This window comes from Haliaeetus albicilla, chromosome Z (assembly GCF_947461875.1).
Source record: "Haliaeetus albicilla chromosome Z, bHalAlb1.1, whole genome shotgun sequence".
In the NCBI taxonomy this organism is placed as follows: domain Eukaryota; kingdom Metazoa; phylum Chordata; class Aves; order Accipitriformes; family Accipitridae; genus Haliaeetus; species Haliaeetus albicilla.
The window spans coordinates 12,272,570-12,292,712 of record NC_091516.1 but is presented as its reverse complement, the minus strand read 5'-3'; the positions used below and the strand labels follow the sequence as shown (position 1 = coordinate 12,292,712).

General features: G+C 44.9%; 2 protein-coding genes across 11 annotated transcripts in view; both read right to left on the bottom strand.

The window, feature by feature from the left end:
- SERINC5 (serine incorporator 5) overlaps positions 1-12,313 on the bottom strand; it is a 53,014-nt gene extending 40,701 nt beyond the window's left edge. Inside the window, exon 1 of the mRNA XM_069776826.1 lies at positions 12,090-12,313. Within this exon, the coding sequence (XP_069632927.1) occupies positions 12,090-12,116 (27 nt within the window). The 5' untranslated portion in view covers positions 12,117-12,313. The remainder of the gene's footprint in view (positions 1-12,089) is intronic.
- Positions 12,314-13,515: 1,202 nt separating this feature from the next.
- CDK7 (cyclin dependent kinase 7) overlaps positions 13,516-20,143 on the bottom strand; it is a 34,489-nt gene continuing 27,861 nt past the window's right edge. For 4 of the 10 annotated variants that reach the window (XR_011323315.1, XR_011323316.1, XR_011323317.1 and 1 more), the window contains one exon: positions 13,516-20,080. Coding sequence is in view for 1 of the 10 variants with exons in the window: in XM_069776858.1 (XP_069632959.1) it covers positions 20,037-20,080 (44 nt within the window). In the remaining 9 variants the exon portion in view is untranslated. The remainder of the gene's footprint in view (positions 20,081-20,143) is intronic. The other 6 variants (XR_011323310.1, XR_011323309.1, XR_011323311.1 and 3 more) reach the window with 6 other exon arrangements.

Here is a 20,143-nt window from a genome sequence, read left to right as displayed (position 1 = left end):
TGCGAAGTTGAACACGTACAAACTTTGAAATTAAAAATACGCAGAGACACATGAACTGCAATTGGATTGATATTAGATCAGTTTTACATTCAGAGTGTATACAAGGAGAAATTTTCCTGGGTTATCTTTTAGGAATAGCAGTAATACTGTCCTTATGGTTTTTATACAGGTACACTACTTTTTTAAAGCCTAGCAAGAAAAGAAATACGGTGGTTATTTTTTCTCGTCTTCCTAAATAAGACAACTAAAGGGAACCAGGAAGGATGCCCTGAGTCTTGGAATCATAATCTTCATTTGAAAATGATTGAAAAAGCTATGAGAATAGCTAATCAAACAAGTTGCTGGGTGTGTACCCATTTTCCAGAACATAGTGATGAGGGAGTACCCTTAGTGGGAATACCAATTCCTTTTAATACCTCCTGGAATAATTTGTGGATAAAACCAAAATTCATGAGAAAGAATGAAACTGACCTTCAAACTTGGGATATATGGGATTCCAATCTTTCGGATGTTAAATGTATGACAATGAATAAGACTAAGTCATCTGGTAATGTTTCAGTAGGACATTACCCATACTGTGATTGGTCAATACAATTACAAAGAAAGAAACAGCAGGATGGCTATTGGAATGTTCCAAAAAGTAGTGGGTGGTATTGGTTATGTGGGAATAAAGCACAAAAGGCCCTACCTCCCAACTGGTCAGGAACTTGAACTTTGGGTGCAATTATTCCTAATGTAACAGTAATAAATGAGATCAAAGCAAGATTATGGGTACGAACATATATGAGAAGATATCACAGAAGCTGCAACCTGTTAATCAATCACCCTACCAGCTTCCATTCATTTGTGAGATGGTGCCTCCCTTGGTTAGGAGTTAGTGAAACTGAGAAGGCAATACTGAACATTTCTGCCCTTACTGTGAAAATAGGGAATGAGACTACTGATGCCATTAAGGCTCTACAAGAAGAGGTGTCTGAGGCTGCTAATATAGCCATTCAGATCAGGATGGCATTGGATATGTTGTTAGATTCTCAAGAAGGTGTATGTACGGTAATTAACACCAGCTGCTGTATATACGTAGATCAGAGTGGAAGAATTGCTACCGATTTGAATGAAATCTGGCAATGAAGATCTTACATGAAATTCAAAAGGATGATACATCTTTAAGATTCAAAGAAACCTGGAGATGGTTAACTTCCTGGTTCCCTGATTTAAGCTTACGGCTCAAGAGATTGTTAACTTTATTGATAATAATCTTGTTAGCTTTTGTGTGTTTATATGTACTTCTACAACGCGCCTATAGGTGTTGCTTGGCAGCAAGCAACCTGAGGCAGAAATGAGAATTATCTAAGGAATACCCTTAGACAAGTCTCAAAGCGGGGGAATTGTTGAAGAATAACTCAGAGATTTAGAATGGTCTGATTATTTTGTGCAAGATGTATTTTGCATATATCAAATTAACAAGTAAGGCTGTAATCAGAAAAGCACACCGTTGGCATTCATAGAGTAAGGGCACCCTGGAATAATTAGGCCTTGATGTTTTGAGGATGCTTTGTGTGCATTGCCAACTTGGCAAGAATACTCAAGGTCCATCAGAGAGAAGTGAAACATTCTTGAGATAACAAGAAGGATAATTGGACCTAAGAAATGTAGGATGTGACTGATAAAAGGAAACATCCAGCTCCAGAATGCGCCAAAGGCCGGATGATTGCCAAAGCAACATGGACTAAGGGAAAGGGAAAGGTGGCAGGGGGAGATCGTGATCACCAACTCAATTCCAGGCTGGAAGAATTTGCCCCCTCAAACCTGCAAGGAGCATGCGTGCTAAACTACATAGCAAGCGAGGCTAATTTAAATATAACTGGCCAATAGTAGACGAGATGGTGACTACTAACCAATGAGTGTAAATTTAGGTGGGTTTTTACTAATCATGTAACAGAATAAATACTTTGTTTTTCTTTGGTGTGGTGTGCTAGCTTTGTGGAGTTACCCGTCTTTGTGCAAATATGAAATAAATAATGTCTCTCCTGAGTGTGCGATTACTGGCTCATTGCACACCGGGAAACGAATCTGCTTTTCAGACAACACTCCTATCCTGACACCAGCACCTCAGTAGCCGTGACAGTTGTTTCTGCTGCTGAGGGTGACCAAACAAAGAAACCTACAGGCGTAAAAAAAAAAAAAAAAAGGGAAGAAAAATTACATCATCGATCCTTCCCAGCTGCTGATTTATTATGCAACGGCAGAAACAGTTTTACCATTTCAAGTGAGGGCACCATGCACGGGCCTGAGGGGAGAGCAGAGGTCAATGCCTTGCAGCAGTCCTGCATGCTTTGGCCCTTCTCTGAACAGATGTTTCAGTGGCATTTTCCTACCACCTCATTCTATTTGAGTGCAGCAGGCTCCTGACAGCGCAGAGGAACAATAATGCTTACATCAACACAGTGAGGAGCAGAACCAAGCAGACTATGTAGCAGCCCTAGTCTGCGCAACCCACTTTTCCAAGTACAGGCAGGCCTGGACTCCCACCTTATGCCAGTGTGGGGACTACCTATGGTTAACAAGAGTTAGACAGGTTAACAAAACAGGGTAAAAGCAGGCTTGCACAAAAGCTATCAGCTCCCTAGAATGAATACTCCACCAACGTACACTTAACTTCTGCCACACATGCAAGTCTTGATTTTTGCAAGCTGTGATCCAATCTGATAAATCAGTGGAATGAGGTATGACAGTAATGTTAAGCACATACGTAACTATTTACGTACAAGACTGAGAAGTAAAGTGAATGTGAACTGCCTACTGCTTTTGTACAGACAGAGACATTTTTAGAAAATATTTTCCACAGATGTTTCCAAAAAAATCTCAAAGGTCTTAGAAAATATTTTGCATAGCATTTATAACAAAGTGAGGATTTTCAGGATCACTGCCCATAAGAGCCTATGGTATTTTTAAATTATACAAACCATAGGGAAGTATCAAGCTTATCACAACAAAGCACTCTTCCTTTTGGGAGACTTCAGCAGAAATGGTAAAAATCAAAGGCAAGAAGAGCACATTGACAAAAAAACCAGCGCATGCTTAAATGAAAGGAAGCCTTAGCAGCGTTTCACCTCTTCCCTCCAAACGGACCGCCTGGCCAGCGCGGGTAGGGAGACTGCATGCCTTCCGGCCTGTCCACGGAGCACAGGAATGTGCCTTGCTGAAGCTTCTTTTCACGGGGGCCTACAGCAGCTTAGTTTTTCATGCACTGCTTGATTACTTGACTACCAGCATTATCTGGGCCATAACATCTGCAGATAATGCGTTCACTGAGCTGATAACAGCAACATCTATCAAAAACACCCAAACATCTACTCTCACAGCTACATGCAGTATCCGAGCAGGCTGGAAGAGCAAAGCAGCACCTGCCCTGCATGAATAACATCCTGAAGCGGCTACACACCTGCCCTTGGACTTTCAGTTTCAGGAAGAAGCGTCTAGCAAGCCAACCATTTTGCTAGTGCACTGGTTCATGAAAACAAGAGATGCCTGATGCCAGGTGTCCCAAGTGTTAAGAGCTGGACTCAGACTGCTATTGAAAACTCCCGCTGTTATGCATACACATTGTGCAAAGGTTTCTTCAACCAGCTGCATGATTACACAGTGGTTTGTCACTGTGAAGCAACTAAATTCACCGAAGGGGCTTTATTTTGTCCTTTGTCTGACTTAACTGGCTTGTCATTGCTTCTTCTTTAATATTCAGACTTAACACATGGCTTAAGCCAAGAGGTTTTGTGACCAGCATTCCAGTTAATCAACTGACGACCTATTTTTGGGAGCACACCTCATACTGCAAACTGTGCAAAATTAAAACCGACTTCAGAGAAGTCACGCCAGCCCAGACGTAGCCTGAACACTGCTTCCCAGTGAGGCTTTCCTGCCCCAAGCCGAGTTTCCAAAGCAAAGGGGTTGTGCCCTGCACCACAGGGCAGAACTGCCATACAGCACCAAGCAGCTCAAAACCTAGGCGAGAAAGCAGCATCTAAGACAGCTAAACTGTTACCGAAAAAACTGGTTGAAGAAACTCTGTAAGACTCAATTTTGGAGTTTTAGAAAGCAGGCATTCTTTATTGCAGTGCTGGATGCATGGGGGATAGTTCGTCCTAGTGTGCATACCTTTACCCAACAGCAAGCAAAGCTTTTATTGTTCTAATGTATACATATTCATTACATTTCCTGGAATTGTTGTACATGTTCATGTTATTTCCCAGAAATTATTTACATAGTGTCCGCCCGTTTGGGCATGCGCTATTAAATGGGTCAGTGGTCTTTTGGGGTCTTTGAAACCCACTGGTGGTCATTTTCTTGGTGTCCACTCATTGAAGTCTCTCTTAAGGCACGCGCAGTGTGGGTCGTCTCAGATGGTTCATCTCTTCTTCCTAGTTAGCTGGTTCTGGCAGGTTTTAATCACAAAGCTTAGCAGAACTTAAGGCTTCTTACCTATTTGTGCATACTGTTAACAATGCTCAAGGTTTTCTTACATCCCAAAAGTTTCAAAGTCGCTCAAGCAAGCATAAATTAAGTGCTACAAAAATACAATGGAGTCTTTCAACGCCAGCCTTTATTTCAAGGCATTAACACCAGGAACTAAAACGCAGGAGAGCCACTGCCAGGCACTAGCAGAGCTGAAGTTAAGCTGAACTGAGGATGATTAACTTCTGTCTCCATGCTTAAATGTTACTAAGTGATGACTCAGCTCAGCGTTAGAAAAGAACATCACTGCAAAATGTCTGAATTGAAGACTGCCCAACTGCTCTTCTCCTGATGATTCTGGAAAAATCAAGACAATTGTTTAGTCTGACCTGAGCCTCACAGTGTATCACATCACTGAGCTCGCCAGTAGTATAGCTATTTTCCACTAGCATAGACCATCTGGATTTGACAGCAGTATGAAGTGGACTGTCTGTCCCTCTGGTTACTTACATCTATCATTAAAAAACAGAATAAAAAACCCCGACCTTCTAATTTGTCTGCTGTAGTTCCCAGGCACTGGTTCTTTGTGAAGCTTTATTCACTAGCTTAGAGTCTTTTAATTACCTGGTCTTTTCTCCCCACTCATCAAAGAAGGAATCCAAACTGTTTACCCTCAGTCTCATTCGAAGGCTTTAAGACTTTTCCTCCCAGCACCTAAGTTGTTTGGGTTTTCTTCCTGCATCCCCTCAAATTTCCCCAGTCCCTCCTACAAAATCATGGCATCACCATCAGCCCAACTGCAAACAGCCCAGCAAGTCACCTTGCTCGTTTCCCCAGCATGCAGCCAAAGAGGGGGCCAGACTCTGCCCCGCAGCACCCCATGCTGCAGGAGCAGCCTGCCCTCCCTGCACACCTTGCACAGGCAACTAGCCAGCTGGTTGTACTTAAAAGGTGTATTTATTTGCACTGGGGTCATGCCACCTGGGTTACATCACCTTCAATGGTACTCTCCGCTCCACCAGTCCTTCCATCACGCCTGTGTGCTTTGGGAGCAATTTTAAATGTACTTTCAGGTCACCGATGAAAACAGGCCTGTTTCCATCAGTGATCTAGTCCTGAAGCTTCTTTGCATTGATCCATTCACTGAAAGCAATGTCTGCTGGGTGACAGGTTCAACTGTCCTCTCCTGTCATTTCGTATCTTATGGTTTCTCATCTGCAGGTCATCCGAGCTCACGCTGCAACCACTTCTCTGCCTTTCACAGCAGTGGAGCTACTAACAGAGCAAGTGGAAGATGAAAGACAAGTCAGCAATGGCAAAGCCTGAAAATTTGAGGCCATCACTTCATACAGTGAGCAGATTTTCTCAAGGTTAGCTGTGATGTTTGAGACCAGGACTCTAGAAGTAGAATGGCACACACATATGAAATGTGGTGCATCACCAGGGACAGAGAACCAAGTGCAGGGCAGTAACTGCTTAAGTCCATGTACCACTGGAGTGAAGTGGTTAAAATGAAATTTCTGTATGCATTGACTTAAAAGCATGTAGCTGGAACAGCTGCTTCACTTTTGAATGAATTGACAGCTCTGAGCTGTTCCAGAAAGATGTCTCTTTAAAAGGTGGTTTCAGTACTGAGTCTAAGAGAATTTTAAGGCAGGGAAGAAAAAAAAAAAAGGCATTAACACTTTGTACAAAGTGACAAAAGCCAATAAATTGGTACAAAACATTAACTATTTCTCACCACACCATACTAAAAAAAAAAAAAAAAAAAATTCTACCTAGTCCAAGCATTGCTAAAGACTTTCCAGTTTAGATCAGTGTCACAACAGCCAACTTCACACACATTTCCAGATGGGCAAGTTCAAAATGGAGTCTGCTCATGTCTTCCCATTGCTTACTTCTTGATGAGCATTTTTAAATACAATGACTACTCAAGAAGTATCTTGAATAGTATTCCTGAACCACTGTTTTGCCAGTGACTGTAATATAAGAAGCCAAGGAAAAAAAAAAACACAAGATGGGTCTCTTCAGAAAACTTTAAGAATGGTTCCTGTTAAAACTCAATGTGAGAGATGACAGGCTGACACATTTTGGATGAGTCGTACTGGACAGAAAGAAGTGCAAAACTTTCCATTTTCAGACTGTGCACATTTATATGTTTAAATACTTGAGCATATGCCACCTCTAACTGCTGGAAGTTCCAATCACTGAACTGCAAACATCAGTCCCAGCATAGTTATCACTAATTAAAATGATGACGAGATTGCTACGTGTGTCAGGACTCCCTTCATAACAAATATGGAGCCACCTTCCTCCCACATGCTGTCATGGGTAAATGCCACAGTACCCCACAGCTCTGGCTGGCTAGGTCCCTCACTGCCTTATGCTGATGCTGAAGCGTATCTCTTGGGTGACCTGAACAACGCAGTAGGTCAAATTCAGCTGGCAGAATGGTCAATCACAGCCTAAAAATCTAGAAGGCCAGGCATTTAACATGTCAAAACATATTAGAGACCACACAGTTGAGAAAGAAATGGAAGCACCATTAACTCAGGTATCAGAAGGGCCTTGGAAGCAACCTAAGGTCCGAGGATCTTCACACAGCTAAGTTGAGAACACCATCCAGCCTCAGCACATGTTTGGGATGGCAGCGGTCAACAGCTCCAGATGAGACCTTCAGCTTATACTGTAGTCATAGCTCAGGCTTTCATACAATTGCTCTCCTGAAACAAGTATGTCTTGCACCACCCACGACTACGAGTGCATCCATTGTAATGGAAGTCTCAGTAACGGAAAAGACACACTGGAATACCTACACTTACAAAAATTAAAATAAAAGCAGTGGTACGATTTATATCCTTCCACAGAAAAATATCCCTTTGCCCTTAAAAGTAAAGGCCCTGCTCTTACATTGCCTTCACTCCACAGCTGTAGAGCCATAGGTATTTAAGCTGTTTCTTTAAATCCACAATGCAACCAACTTGTGGGATGGAAGAGAAAAAGGCTAAAAAAAAAATTAGGGAGCAATGGGAAACTAAGCAGGAACGAGAAAGACTATCTTCTGCCTGGAATGAGAAAAAGTATCTTCTGCCTCTTAGGCAGTGCCAGGAACGGATTCCAGCCTAGCGATGCAAGTGTCAAATGATAAAACATTTACAGGACCTCATTGTCTTTTGGTTGCTTTTCCCTTGCTTTCTAATCACTTTTGAATCCAGCAGCAAATTTTATCCAGCTAAGGCAGGCAGATGGGGGGCCTCAAAGATACTATGTTCTTACAATTTCTTTGAATATAGGCAAAAGGTTTAGCAGAGAAAAATGATCTCTCAACCCTGAGCAAGAAAAAGGCTGCAACACTAGTTCAGTATTTATTAGAAAGGGAACTGACATAAAATACCGACCTCAATAGACAAAGCTGCAGAAAATCACGCTTTGCTAATTCAGTTGTTCAGGCAACCATTTGTTGAAAATAAAGCCTCCATGTTTCTGCAAACAGGGAAAAAAGTCTCTTTTTCCTAACTATATTTAAGTGGAGTACACTACAATACTCCACATCAGCCCTCAACTAGTTTCATCTCCAATCATGATTAACAGCAGTGGCAGGGGCGTGGAAAGGCAGCTGTGAGAGGGTGTAAGACCCACAGCTAAATGTCTCTTCTTTTAACTGACTGGCTCAGGTTAAACACAATAAACCAAACCTCTCTCACCCAGGAAGACCATTTGCAGAAGGAGAGACATGTTTTGGGAAGCAGCACGTGGAGCGGAGCCAGGAATGCCGCCGGCACCATCCCATAGCGCTGCAGGGTATCACCCCACACACGTGTCCCAGCATCCTCAGAGGACACAAACCTGGACGAGGATGACACAGCCACCCTTTCCATCATGTAATGAAAAGAGCAGACCACCAGAACAGGGCTGCAAGCCTCCTTCCCAACCTGCAGATGCAAACAGGCAGCCCCAGAGTGCGTGGGGGGCTTCCGTCCCCTGCCCCCAAAGCCACGAGCCCCAAAAGTCATAAGACTGGCCAAGGCCAATCTTATAAATAAAGCTGGGGGTTTTTTGTTTTGTTTTGTTTTTTTTAACCTCCTCAGAATTAGAGGTCTGGGTATAAAATGAAAATCTGATACTCTACCTTGTGGCACATCTTACTGCATTTACTACATGATATGACTTCTAAGTGCAGAACAGTATTAAAGAAAGCACTCAAGATTTAACAGACCTACAAAAATAGCTTTATAAGCTTTAATAACTACCAGTTCTAATTGAAAAATCCATCTTCTTGAACAACCCAGCTACAACATACTGCACCTCAAAAATTTATGTTAACTATCTAAATTACATTCATTTAACTCTGGAAAAAACATATTCATTGTAATAAAGATTTTCCGCAACAGCTGCTTTTCTTAACCATGATCTCAACTTTATTCTCTTGAGAACAACTACTGAAGCAAAGCCAAATGTAAAATCCTGTTTCCTGTCAATTTAAGCAGATGTTTTTATGTAATCAAAAGCATTGTGGAGGCCCAAGCCAAACTGTATTCTCACTGCATTCTCAAAATAGATCTACCAATGAAACACTAGCAAAAAAAGAAACATTTAGCAAGCTTATTACAGCTCAGAAACCTAAAAATCACGATTCTCTTCAAAACCAGGTTGTACATCGCCTGATAAAAACCAACAGCAGAAATTAAACTTTATCAATGGCCAAGTTCCATGAAAGCAAGTTCCCAGGGTCTACTCAGCAAGGATACAAGTCACACAGTAATGTTAATTAAGATTATTTTAAATAATTTTTGAGTGGAAAATCAGCACAACCATAGTATGCTGAAGTTTGGCAGCTTGCTGCTGTATTCTTTAGTAATAGAAATCTGGGCTGCGAAACCTGAATGCATTTATTCTGACAGGCACCATCAACTAGACGTCTAGCACGATTTGACCCAAAACTAAAAGTACCGATCACTCATCATCTAATTCACACCAGGAAAATTTGCTGGTGTTACGAATGGAGAAAAAATGGATAATCAAGTGATGTTCACTCACAATTGAACTTTGATATCAGCTTCAGACATCCACGCACGACAACTGCACTTTCACAGCTCAGAAGGACAATACCAAAGTTCTCAGTCAGTACTAGGAAAGCAGATCCACAGAATCAGAGAGGCAGATATAACATATATGCAGGGCAAAAATACTTCATACAAAAAAATCCCACCCGTGGGATATCAAACCCATTAAACTAGTATATTTTTAGGGAAAAAGGAGGCACCCAGTGAGTGTTGTTTTTCAGGACTCGTATAAAGTTCCATCTTTCCTCAAGCACATCATCTCTGTTTCTGGAGACAGGGCTAAGTTAATCTTCGGGGGAACATTTAAGGAGAGGCCAAATTCCTTCTCAATTTTCCAGCTTGATTAACAGTACCCATAAAATGCCTGAGGAATTTCGATTGAGAGAGAAAGAAGAACTTCTATCCCTTTTGTTTTTCTTGTGTATTAATCATGTTAAACAAACATCCCCTCATCAAGGTTGGAATAAATCAAGTCATGAAGGCAAAGACCCTTTTTTTCTTTTTAAAAAGTTACAGTGCATGCTATTGAAACATGGTTTATGCCATATATCATCTTCGCCTATAAAAAGGTTTTCCACACTAAGTTCGTTGGTCTAACTCCAGCAACATGCCATATTTAGCACAGATAAGTCTTACATCAAAAATAGTGCTTGAGCCAGCAGAATACATCTCCCCAGGGTATTGCATAATTTTGGCGCTATGACTGCATCCACTTTAGGGCTTTTGCTTCAGCTCCAGCATCACTACAGAGTTCAGTTTATTTACAGACTCCAAAGTGATACATCGGTGTCAATAAAACACATTACTATCAGATATTACTACACAGGGTAGGAACAGTGGCTTCAAGAATGTCTCAAAGTTTGGTCACCCTAAAGTTGTGGCATTCACCACACAAGTCTCACAATAGTTTCATCCTCCTGGTATCAAGTTACTTCTCCAGGAGCTACACCAAAAAAAGCAATAAAAATGCCATGAACCACTGCAGTAACAGCACCTACTAACAGCGCTTTGTTGAGCTGCTCAAAAACTTGTTTCACACACTGCCAAAATGCACGTGAAGAAGCAGTCAGGGAGACCCCCTGCTTTAAGAGGAATATTAGCAAATGCAGTTACTGCTGTCCCCCAGGACCACCCAGGGCTGTTTGACAAGGTGCAAGGGAGCTCGCGGAGGACGGGTGCATGGAGGCACACTCAGCAATCCTCCCAGCCCAACGAAGATTCAAAGAACCACAGCCAGAAGACCAAGTCTAGCCTGGGGTTTCAATCTTCAGGAAAGACCTGAGATTTTTTCCAGGTGGTTCACACAAAAGCAAGAGAATAATCAGATGCCAAGGGTGGGCAGAGTGTTCAGTGAAGAAATACCGACAGAATTAGGACTGTAACGTGTTCAAATATGTAAAACGCCAGCAATAAGCTCACTGGCTAGTCTGCTGCAGACAGGACAAGTAGTAATGGGTTTCTATCGCAGCAGTGGAGATTTGGGAAAACAAAGCACAAAATAAAGTGCCTGGGGGAGATGCGGTCTAATACCTCGCTAGAGAGACAACTGGTAGGAACAAGAGTCCTTCCCCTGAGTGCAACCAATTAGGAGATCTGGACAGGGCCTCACGACCACCCTTCCCCTCCAAGTCCACGGTCCTTCCTTCATCCATCACAACGGGTTCAATCAAGAAAACGGGTGCACAGCACTAACTGATTCCTCACCCCGTGGATGCTGAAGGGCGTAGGTCCCGCGCTTGTTCTCATCTCTCCCTTCTTCCTCCAGCACCTGCCCTTGCTGAATCTTTCCACAAGCCAAATTTAAAGGAGTTTGTGAAAGGGTCTGAGGAGTGCCAGGCAGCCAGCGGCTCCGAGAGAAGTCAAGACTGTTCTACTTCGTACACCGTGGGGGCTCATCTCCCCACCACCAGGCACCAGTGGCAACGCCGCCTCTCGCGGCTCCAGGGGATCCGTCCCCCCTTTGGGAATCGCTCCTGGCAGTGCAGGTCCGTGGGAAGGCTCCTCTCAGCGCCTGCGTCTTCACCCGCCTCCCACGGCCCCACCGCAGCTCCCGGTGCGGACCCCCGCGAGCAGAGCCACCCGCCGCTGCCCGCGCACCCCTCAGCGAGACGGGCAGCGCTCAGCCGCCCGTCCTCCTGGAACACGAGGGGAAATCCTCCAGGAAACTCCGCAAAAACACCACCATACACGCCTGAAGAGCCACGCTTCGCAGACGGGCCGCACTCGGCTCCCCCTCTGCGAGTGCCGCTCGTGTTTTGAACCTGCTAACCGCCCTGGGGAGGACGGCTCCCCGCAGGCTGACCCTGGAGAGCGCCAAGCCGCGGCCGAGGGGGCGGCGGAGGGATGCGGCCCCCCGCCCTGCCCCGGCCCGGCCTCCCCGGCCCCCGCCGCGGGCCGTCACCACGCCGACCCCGCGGGGCGCTCCCCCGGGACCTCGCTGCCCGCTGTCCGCGACGACCGCCGGAGCCCCTGGGTGGGCGCCGGCCCGGCGCCGTCTCCGGGGGACCCCAACCCCTTCCCGCGCCGCCCGCCGCCCACACCTGCCGGCCTCCCCGCGCCCCCCCGGCCCCCTACCTGGCCGGCGCAGCAGGGCGCAGACATGCCGGCGGCGCGGCGCGGCCTGGCTCCCTCACAGCCTCCCTCATGCGGGAGCGGGCAGGGCAGGGCAGGGCAGGGCAGGGCCGGGCCGGGCCGGGCCGGGCAGCGCGGACCGCCGCCGCGGGCGGAGCCGCACCGCGCTGCACCGCCTCCTCCCCGGCGGCCGGCCAGCGGTGCCCTCGGCCCGGCCCCGCCTCCCGGCTTCCGCCGCCCTAGCTTCCGCTGTGCGCCGGCGGCGCGGCGGCGGCTGCGGGGGCGGCGGCGGCGCGGGGGCCGCGCCGTTTCCCCGGCCGCGGGCGCCCCGTCGGGGCCGCCCGCCCCGTCGGGCCTCGCCGACCGGCCTGCGCCGCCGGCGGCTGTGCCCTCCCCGAGCGAGGGGACGCCGCCCGGACCGGCAGCCCCACGTCCGCCGCTGGGGAGAGCACCCGCTCCCCCAGCCTGGCCCCGGCGGAGCCGTGCCTCGGCTGAAGGCGCCCGCGCGTTTGTCGCGCACGGCAGTCAGCGCGGCCTGTCTGAGCGCTCTTGCTTCGCTCGCCCGAGCCGAGAGGAGCGGCGGTTCCACCGACAGCTCTGCCGTCCCGATTGAATCCGTGCGGGACCGGCCCCCGCAGGCTGTCCTGCTCTCAAGGACACTGCCGGGATCACTCGCCTGCTCATACACCCTCTAAAACACCTGCTTTTTGGTAGCTGACTGGAGAAGGCGAACAAACGTAAGGATCTTAAAACACCTGACAGTAAATGTGAGTTTAACGCCGGGATGCACGAACCTTGGGTTCAAACTGCCTTGCCGCATCCCACGGCCCTTACACCGCCCGCACCTCCACGCAGGAGTCGTGTTTGTTCAAAGGACAGCTGTAGGGCTGTGCTTTCCTAACAGGAGCCGAGGTCTTTCCCCGTGTTGCCAAAATATTTCTCCAGCATCAGTTGCTAGGAATCGAGTGCAGTGCCAGGCCACGGCTGAGCGTTCCTCAGCTTCCTCTAAGGGGATATTTGCTGCTGCAGGCAAAGCCACCAAAGATAGCAGCAATGAGGGTCTCCCTGAAAAGACTCCCTCGCCTTCTCTGCTTTGTTGTCTCTGTGCCTGAGTGTGCTATAATATTTGAGATCACTATTTGGAACTTTATTTCTAGTCTCAAAATGCCCTAGCTTTAGGAATTCAGTGCAGCTAAAAGCTTTTGAACTGCATACAGGTACGTGCATGTAGATAATGCAGCTGCACCCACCAAAAAGGAAATCAGCGTGGATTGCAGGATGTATTGCGTAAAAGCCCTTCTTCGTCTTTCCTCTTTCTTGTGTGCAAACAAACAAAGTCAATGCTTTAGGAAGTGGATCATATGATGAATCGGCATTACATAATTTGGTGTTATACTGGGGACCAAAGAGACCAGAGTTGCCATAAGAGTACAGTTTATAAAAAACAGACGTGCTTTACTTTTAATGGTAGTCTAACATCTGCATATACTCAGTTACAGATGGGGTATTTACCACTGTTTTAAGATTAATTCTGTCAAGCAGACAGTTATTTAGCTGCAAAGGACACCAGCTTGCAGGCATCCCACAGGACCCCACCACAGTTCAGGCACCAATGTGGCTGACGCTCCTGCTGTGTAGAAGCAGCAAAAGCCCCAACCTCAGGTGAGGACTCCTGAAGTCAGGACTAGGGGCAGACGTCTCAGCACACCTTCTCTGATTTATAGCTCCTCTCCCCAGAGGCAGGGCTGAAGAGAAAGAATCAAGAATTGAACAACAGACAGGAAAGCAGCGCAGCCAGTGAACCGACAATGGAAAAACCACTGGTGTTTTTAACTTCAAGACACAGTCAGGTTCTTGAAGCATGTGGTTAAGACACAGGAATATGAGCATCACAGCATAGTAAGAGCTCAGCAAAACTGCGTTCATCTTCTATTTCTGTTCCAGACTTCTTATACAATCACGAGAAGCTGACTGGTCAGGCTTTGCTTAATTTCCACATCTGCAACATCAACTCAAAACATGAAGGAGAATCTGAGGTTTAACTTAAAAATGAAACTGTCTTGCAAAGAGAGACTGCTGAAGGTGACGTAAGGGTATGGTGGAAGAGTACACCATCAGCACATCTGCGAGAGCAACAAGCATTCAAAGCATTCACTGGGTGAGGAACACCGTTAATTCGCTGCTCCATGCAGGTCTGTTAATGCTGCACTATTACCACTGACACAAATCCAGCCTCTGCACTGAAGAAAACAGCAGAGTTCTGTAATGGACTTTCCAATCAGTTAGAGCACCCCAAAGCCCTGGGCTTTTTAAGTGAAAAATTCATCACCAGAAATGCTTGAACTTTCCTGCTGTGTTGCTGGCAAGCATTAAGCAGGCTAATAGCAAAGCAATGAGCAGATGTTACTGCATGAAAAGAACTGTCACTCTGAAACTATCCATGCATTTAGAATAAGCTTTACCCATCAAATACATATTCTGAAATCAGAAAAGGCTGTTGTGTTCCCCTAATCTGATTTACTGGCTAGAAATCTTCAACCAGTAATTCCTGCCTCGAACTGTTCCTTTTGGCAGGGTAAAGAGTGCCTCTTTGAAGAGATGCTAATTCTGACTTAGGCTTTCAACTGACAGGGAATCCATAGCATTAGTAGAGAAAGGCAAGATGCTTTGGCCTGGCTTTGTGTAAGGAATTTTATGAACGCAGATTTACAGAGATTTAATGAGTCAGGCAGAACAGGGGCAAGAACTGGCCCCATGGTAAGAAAGACAGTGAAGGAGTACCCAGGAATGGAGTTAAAACTCTGGGCTCGGTTCAGGTGCTGGGGAGCAAGGAATGAAGTAAAGCAGTTGGTTAGAAGTTGTTAACCATGTGGCACTCCCCAGAAAAAATGCTGGTAAGAAGCCAGTTGCGCCCTGGGAGCAAGCCACCTTCCTCGGTCAGCATGTATGCAAGCAGAGCAGAGTAGCAGAACCTGAAGCCCCAGAAGCAGGTCTCTTTGATCCACTTACCTTCAGGCAGCCTGTAAAACTCTGCCTGCAAGGTATCCAGCCCTGTTTCGTACACACCAGTGACCCGTGGCACATCAGTTTTGCTCGAGTCACCAGGAAAGGCATTACCCTTGGATCCCAACAGCAGTCTCGCTTGCAGATGTTGCACCTCCATTTGCATTCGCTTTACTCATTCCCAACTCACTTCTACATGGATTATTGTAACAGAACCAGAGGTTTTCACTGTCCCCCTTCACTGTGAGAAGAATGCAGTTTTACTACCTCTATAAAGAACTCAAAAAAAAAAAATGTTAGCGGTGAAGCAGAAAGCTTTGTCGCATAGTACAGGGAAATTGTAACTTACCAGGAACATGCAAGGACTCTCTACTTCCTCAGTACTTGTGTAGTATGAACCAGCTCAGTGTACTTTAGAGTAAGAATATTAGGAATTGTGTTGTTTTGTTCACACTTTCTGAAATGAAGCTGCAACTTGGAATGATGCTTTCAATGTTTTGTAATTTCAAGATTTTTCAGTAATTAAATGATTTTGGTTTGTGCCAGCTGGCAAAGAGAAGAGCACAAAAAGTCTGCATCCAATGAGGAGAAATCAAACACTTGGCTGTTTATCAGGCGAAATGAAATACAGAAAATCTTTCCAAATGTAAATGCAATCAGAAAGAAACAAAACCAGATTGTTACACATCATGGTGGCCACTTATATAAAATGAGTTGATTTTTATAGTGTAAATTTAGACTTTATATGCTTGTTAAAATACAAAAGATGTGACATTGCTTTTTAGGTAAACGTGTATTTTGCTTGAGCCTAGCAATTAGACACCAGTCAAAACTGTGGTTATGGGAAGGAGAGGAAATGTCTGTGCACATGCATGCGCGTCTTCTGGAAACCACCACTCAGATCCAAACTGAACCTCTTACACAGCTAATGACCTAACTGCTGTGATGTTCACTGGCATAGTTTCCTGTGGAAAAGGTATTCCAGTAAAGGGGAGCACCATGCAAAGGTGTGATCAGACACTAACATTTATTTACCACCTAAGAGTTTTACTTGTGTGTGACTGCAAGACCATCCCCATCTCACAGTCTAGGTGGCTGCAGGCCATAATAAACTCATTACTTCCTCAGTTTTTTTACCAAGTATGCACCAACACCTGGATTATTACCCAGATCTTCTTAGGTAGTCAAGGGCTTCTAGAACCTTTGGATATCTTCCAAAAGCCAGTGTATCTAGGAATCATGCCAGGACCAGCTGCCACAGCACAGTATAGCCCAGCTGTAGACCTGACAAAAGCAAGTGGGAGTAGCCCACTTAGACACAAAAGTGCACCCTTAGCAGTTGAAGCATCTCAGAGATGTTTTAAGCTTAGCTCGGTGCAAGAAGCTCAAGGGCAGGGTATGGCCCATGCCAATATTTGCCAAGAGCACCAGGTCACCCATTACTCCTTTAGCTTGGAGTTCTTGGCCACTACGCCTTATTTGATGCTCCAGTTGCCACTCCGCTTAAAAATAAGTAAATAAGTGCATTACAATAATGGCTGCAAAGAGTCCAATGACAGAAAAAAATTAACTTGTGTTGTCTTTTGATGTTTGAGCTTTTAGGATATAAGCTTTCAAGCTGTTGTCAGCCTCTCTAGGGCAGGAAGTACATCTCCCAGTAGCAGCTTTCAGAAAAGCATCATTTGGCTTGGGATCTAGTAACAGACATATACTATAGTATTTTTTAGTGCTATAATTGGATGATCACCTTCAAGATTGTGTGTGGAGGTGCAGGGAGGCACACAGAGCAACTGTAATAGCAAAGAGAGCACTGAATGATCTGCCAGTGCAAGGCAAGAGCAACCTGCAAATATAAATCTCTGAGATGGGCCTGATGACAGAGACTGTCAGTACATGTGGGGCCAGACACGCACATGTAACTGGCCCTTCCAGAATATCAGGTTGGTCATAATGCTAGGTGGTGGTATCTTCCACTATATCTTTATTAGTGTTCCATAATTCACACTAATCTTTTCTAGATGGTAATAGTAATAATAAAAAAAAAAAACCTCAAGCAAAAGGAAAAAAAAAATCCATGCACTTAAGTAGTCAAATTTGGTTAGATCCTGATCAAGTGAAATGTTTCACTTGTTGGACTTGAAAGAGGGCATTTCATAGCATTTGAAGATTTTAGTATTAAAAAAACCACAAGGCTGGTAATTCCAGGCAAATTTGCTTAAAAAACCACACTTTTATTTTGAGAACGATAGTTTAACAAACTGGTTGCTTAGTTGTTTTTTCATGCCAATGTTAATTCAAAGTGGATTAAGATCTGCATTGTCTATTAAGGAAATGCACCAACTAAACCTTTCTGAGTAGGTTAATTTTTGTAAGAAAAGTACAGAGAAGTAATATTACACAACTTCGTGCTGAACTCTCCAAGTGCTGCATTTGCACGCTCTTTGCTGACCCTTTTTAGCACAATACCATGTAACGCCAGTTATAAGTGTCATTCTTTCTGACCTCTCAGCAACTGTATGCAGTATAGCTTTTCATTCCTAAATCAGTATTTTATTATATGATGTCTCAGGTTTATTAATCACAGCTAATACCTTTAGCTTACAAATAACTGACGTAGACATTCAAGTCAGATGACACTAAGGAAACATTGTGCTAGGAGAAAAGGAGACAGCAGCGTTTCCCAGCACAGTTACACATTTCTGACACTCAGATAACCAGCCAGCAGCAGGGACCCTGGTGCTGGCTTGAGGCCCTAAGTCTTACTGGAGTTAGTGAGTGACACATGAAATAAAGGAAGCCTGCATGCCCCCAAGTTACTAGATAAGGTCAATATAAAAGGTCTTATTAAAGAAGTTCCACAAGAATATGAAGTTAAGCAGGCTCAAGCTGCATGCTGAGAGACAGCCCAGTTCTCCATCCTTACAAGGACCTCCAAGCTGGCAGAGCGATGATTATCGGAGACAAGGGTTAGGTTAAGGTCACACAGTTGTTACAACATCCGACCATCTGCCTTACTTCTGTCAGACACTCCCTCTAGTGGCAGGAAAAACTGATCCGACTGTAAATCAGCATTTTAACTGCAATTAAGTCTGATAGATTAAAATAGGTTTCCACCACCATATATAAAGATAGAAACCATGGTGGCACTGTCTTTCTGCACTGTTGACTTCCTCAGGATGCTGATGTGAGAAAACCAGAGGAAGCTCCTGAACATATGGGTAAATTTCAAGTAGCAAGAAAAAGACAGTTCTACATTTGTCAACTCAGTAGCAGACTTCTTCAGAATTGTCAGATTGCAATACTTTGTTAATTATCTGTTAATTTTCTTTGTCAGTGAACTTCTTCCCTTAAAAGAAAAAAAAAAAAAAGAAAGAAAGAGACAGACAGATTCATTCGCAGATGGCAAATCCATGCAGGACAGCATTAAGTATTCTTTGAGGGTACCTGCCTACCAGCCTGGCCCAAACTGAAGGTTTCCCAAAACCAAATCACATAGCTCACAACCTGTTGTCAAAGTCAGCTTCGTGTAACTGTCAGTGTCCCTGCTGAAGTTGCACAAATATCTCATAGCAGGCAGTAAACCACACTGCACTAATGCTTTCTAATTAAGAGTGAAATTCCCCCTCTCCCCCTCCCTTGTCTGCATACTGTTCTCTTCTTATCACAGCAATGAATGCTGTTAGTATAAAGGTTTCTCGGCACAATTTGAGCCAACAGCACTAAAGGGAACGGTCACAACCCTGATGGCCTCTGTACTGACCACACAGCAAGCTTCTCAGAAAATCCTTGTGCAGGACCTGCTTGCCTGTGGATTTAATTCTTTGGAAGGAAGAGACAGACCCCTCCCCACCCAACCCCCTGTCCTTTTATTTGAAAGAGTTTCTAAAAGGAAATAAATAGACATTTTCTGAGTAAGTGCTCACAAATAGAAGAAAACAAAACAAACTAGAATTGACCACAGAGATGACACAAAGCTAGTTCAATAGCATCAAAGCTGAGATTTTATTCCTGCTGTACCTGGGGAAGCTTGAAAGTGAGAAGTTGGCATTATACGACAAACAAAGTTTGCCCAAGCAGAGTTCTCAAGCCAGCGAGAACAGAGCTGCTTCTGGACCCTTCTTGGTAGTGGTGGTGGGCTACAAGAGGAACAAACCTAATTCCCAGCAGGTCTTCAGGAAGGCTAGAATCAACAGATGGTTCTCCTAGGCCGTGCTGTATTTTGGAGCCAAAAAGAGACTGCAGCCATGCATGTCTTTTCCCCAGCCTCTCACACTACTGAATATCAGCAAGGTGTATGTCAAAACACAGCCTGCCAAAAGCGTTCAAAGCACTCAGTATAGCTCTCCAAGAAGTTTCTCTATCTCAGCCTGAAAAATTACATCCAGACCTATCCCTGTTTTACCCTGTGATTTTATTACAGCCTGATGGAGAGAATACCTTACCTCAGAGACAAAGTTGACATAGTTGAGTATGAAATGCAAGGGAGAACAGAGGGATTCAAAAGAAAAGCAGGCCTAACTATAGCCTTTTTTTAACAATTCCTCCCTTCTCTCAGAGAGGCAAATGAGTATTAAAAGGTCACAGGTGAAACCTGCTCTGTAAATGAATCATTACATTGGAGCACATGGAGCATAAACATTTGTGCACCAGAAGAAATGGCTGAGTAGGTGTTAACTGAGCAGTATACATGCAGTAAGTCAAGAGAACAAGAACAGGCACAAAAGCCAAGAATGAACACAGGTGAAAGTAAAGGACTGGCAGTGCTGCCTGGAGTGCTGACAGCATCAAGGGCACACCATGAACAAGAGCATACCATAAATGCAAAGCAACAACTCTGTTACAACTCAATCTGGCTCTGAGCCTTCTTTGTCAAAACAAAAAGGCTGCAGGGATCACACAGCGTTGGCACCAATCGAGAACCAGGGGGACAAGATGAGGACGTGATAGCTAGCAGTCCTTGTTCTCCATGCCACCACAAGTAATCCTGGTATCTGTGAGAAAATGAAATCAGTTGTGTTTAAAACAGAGAGCGCCTTCCCCTTCTGTATTGTGTG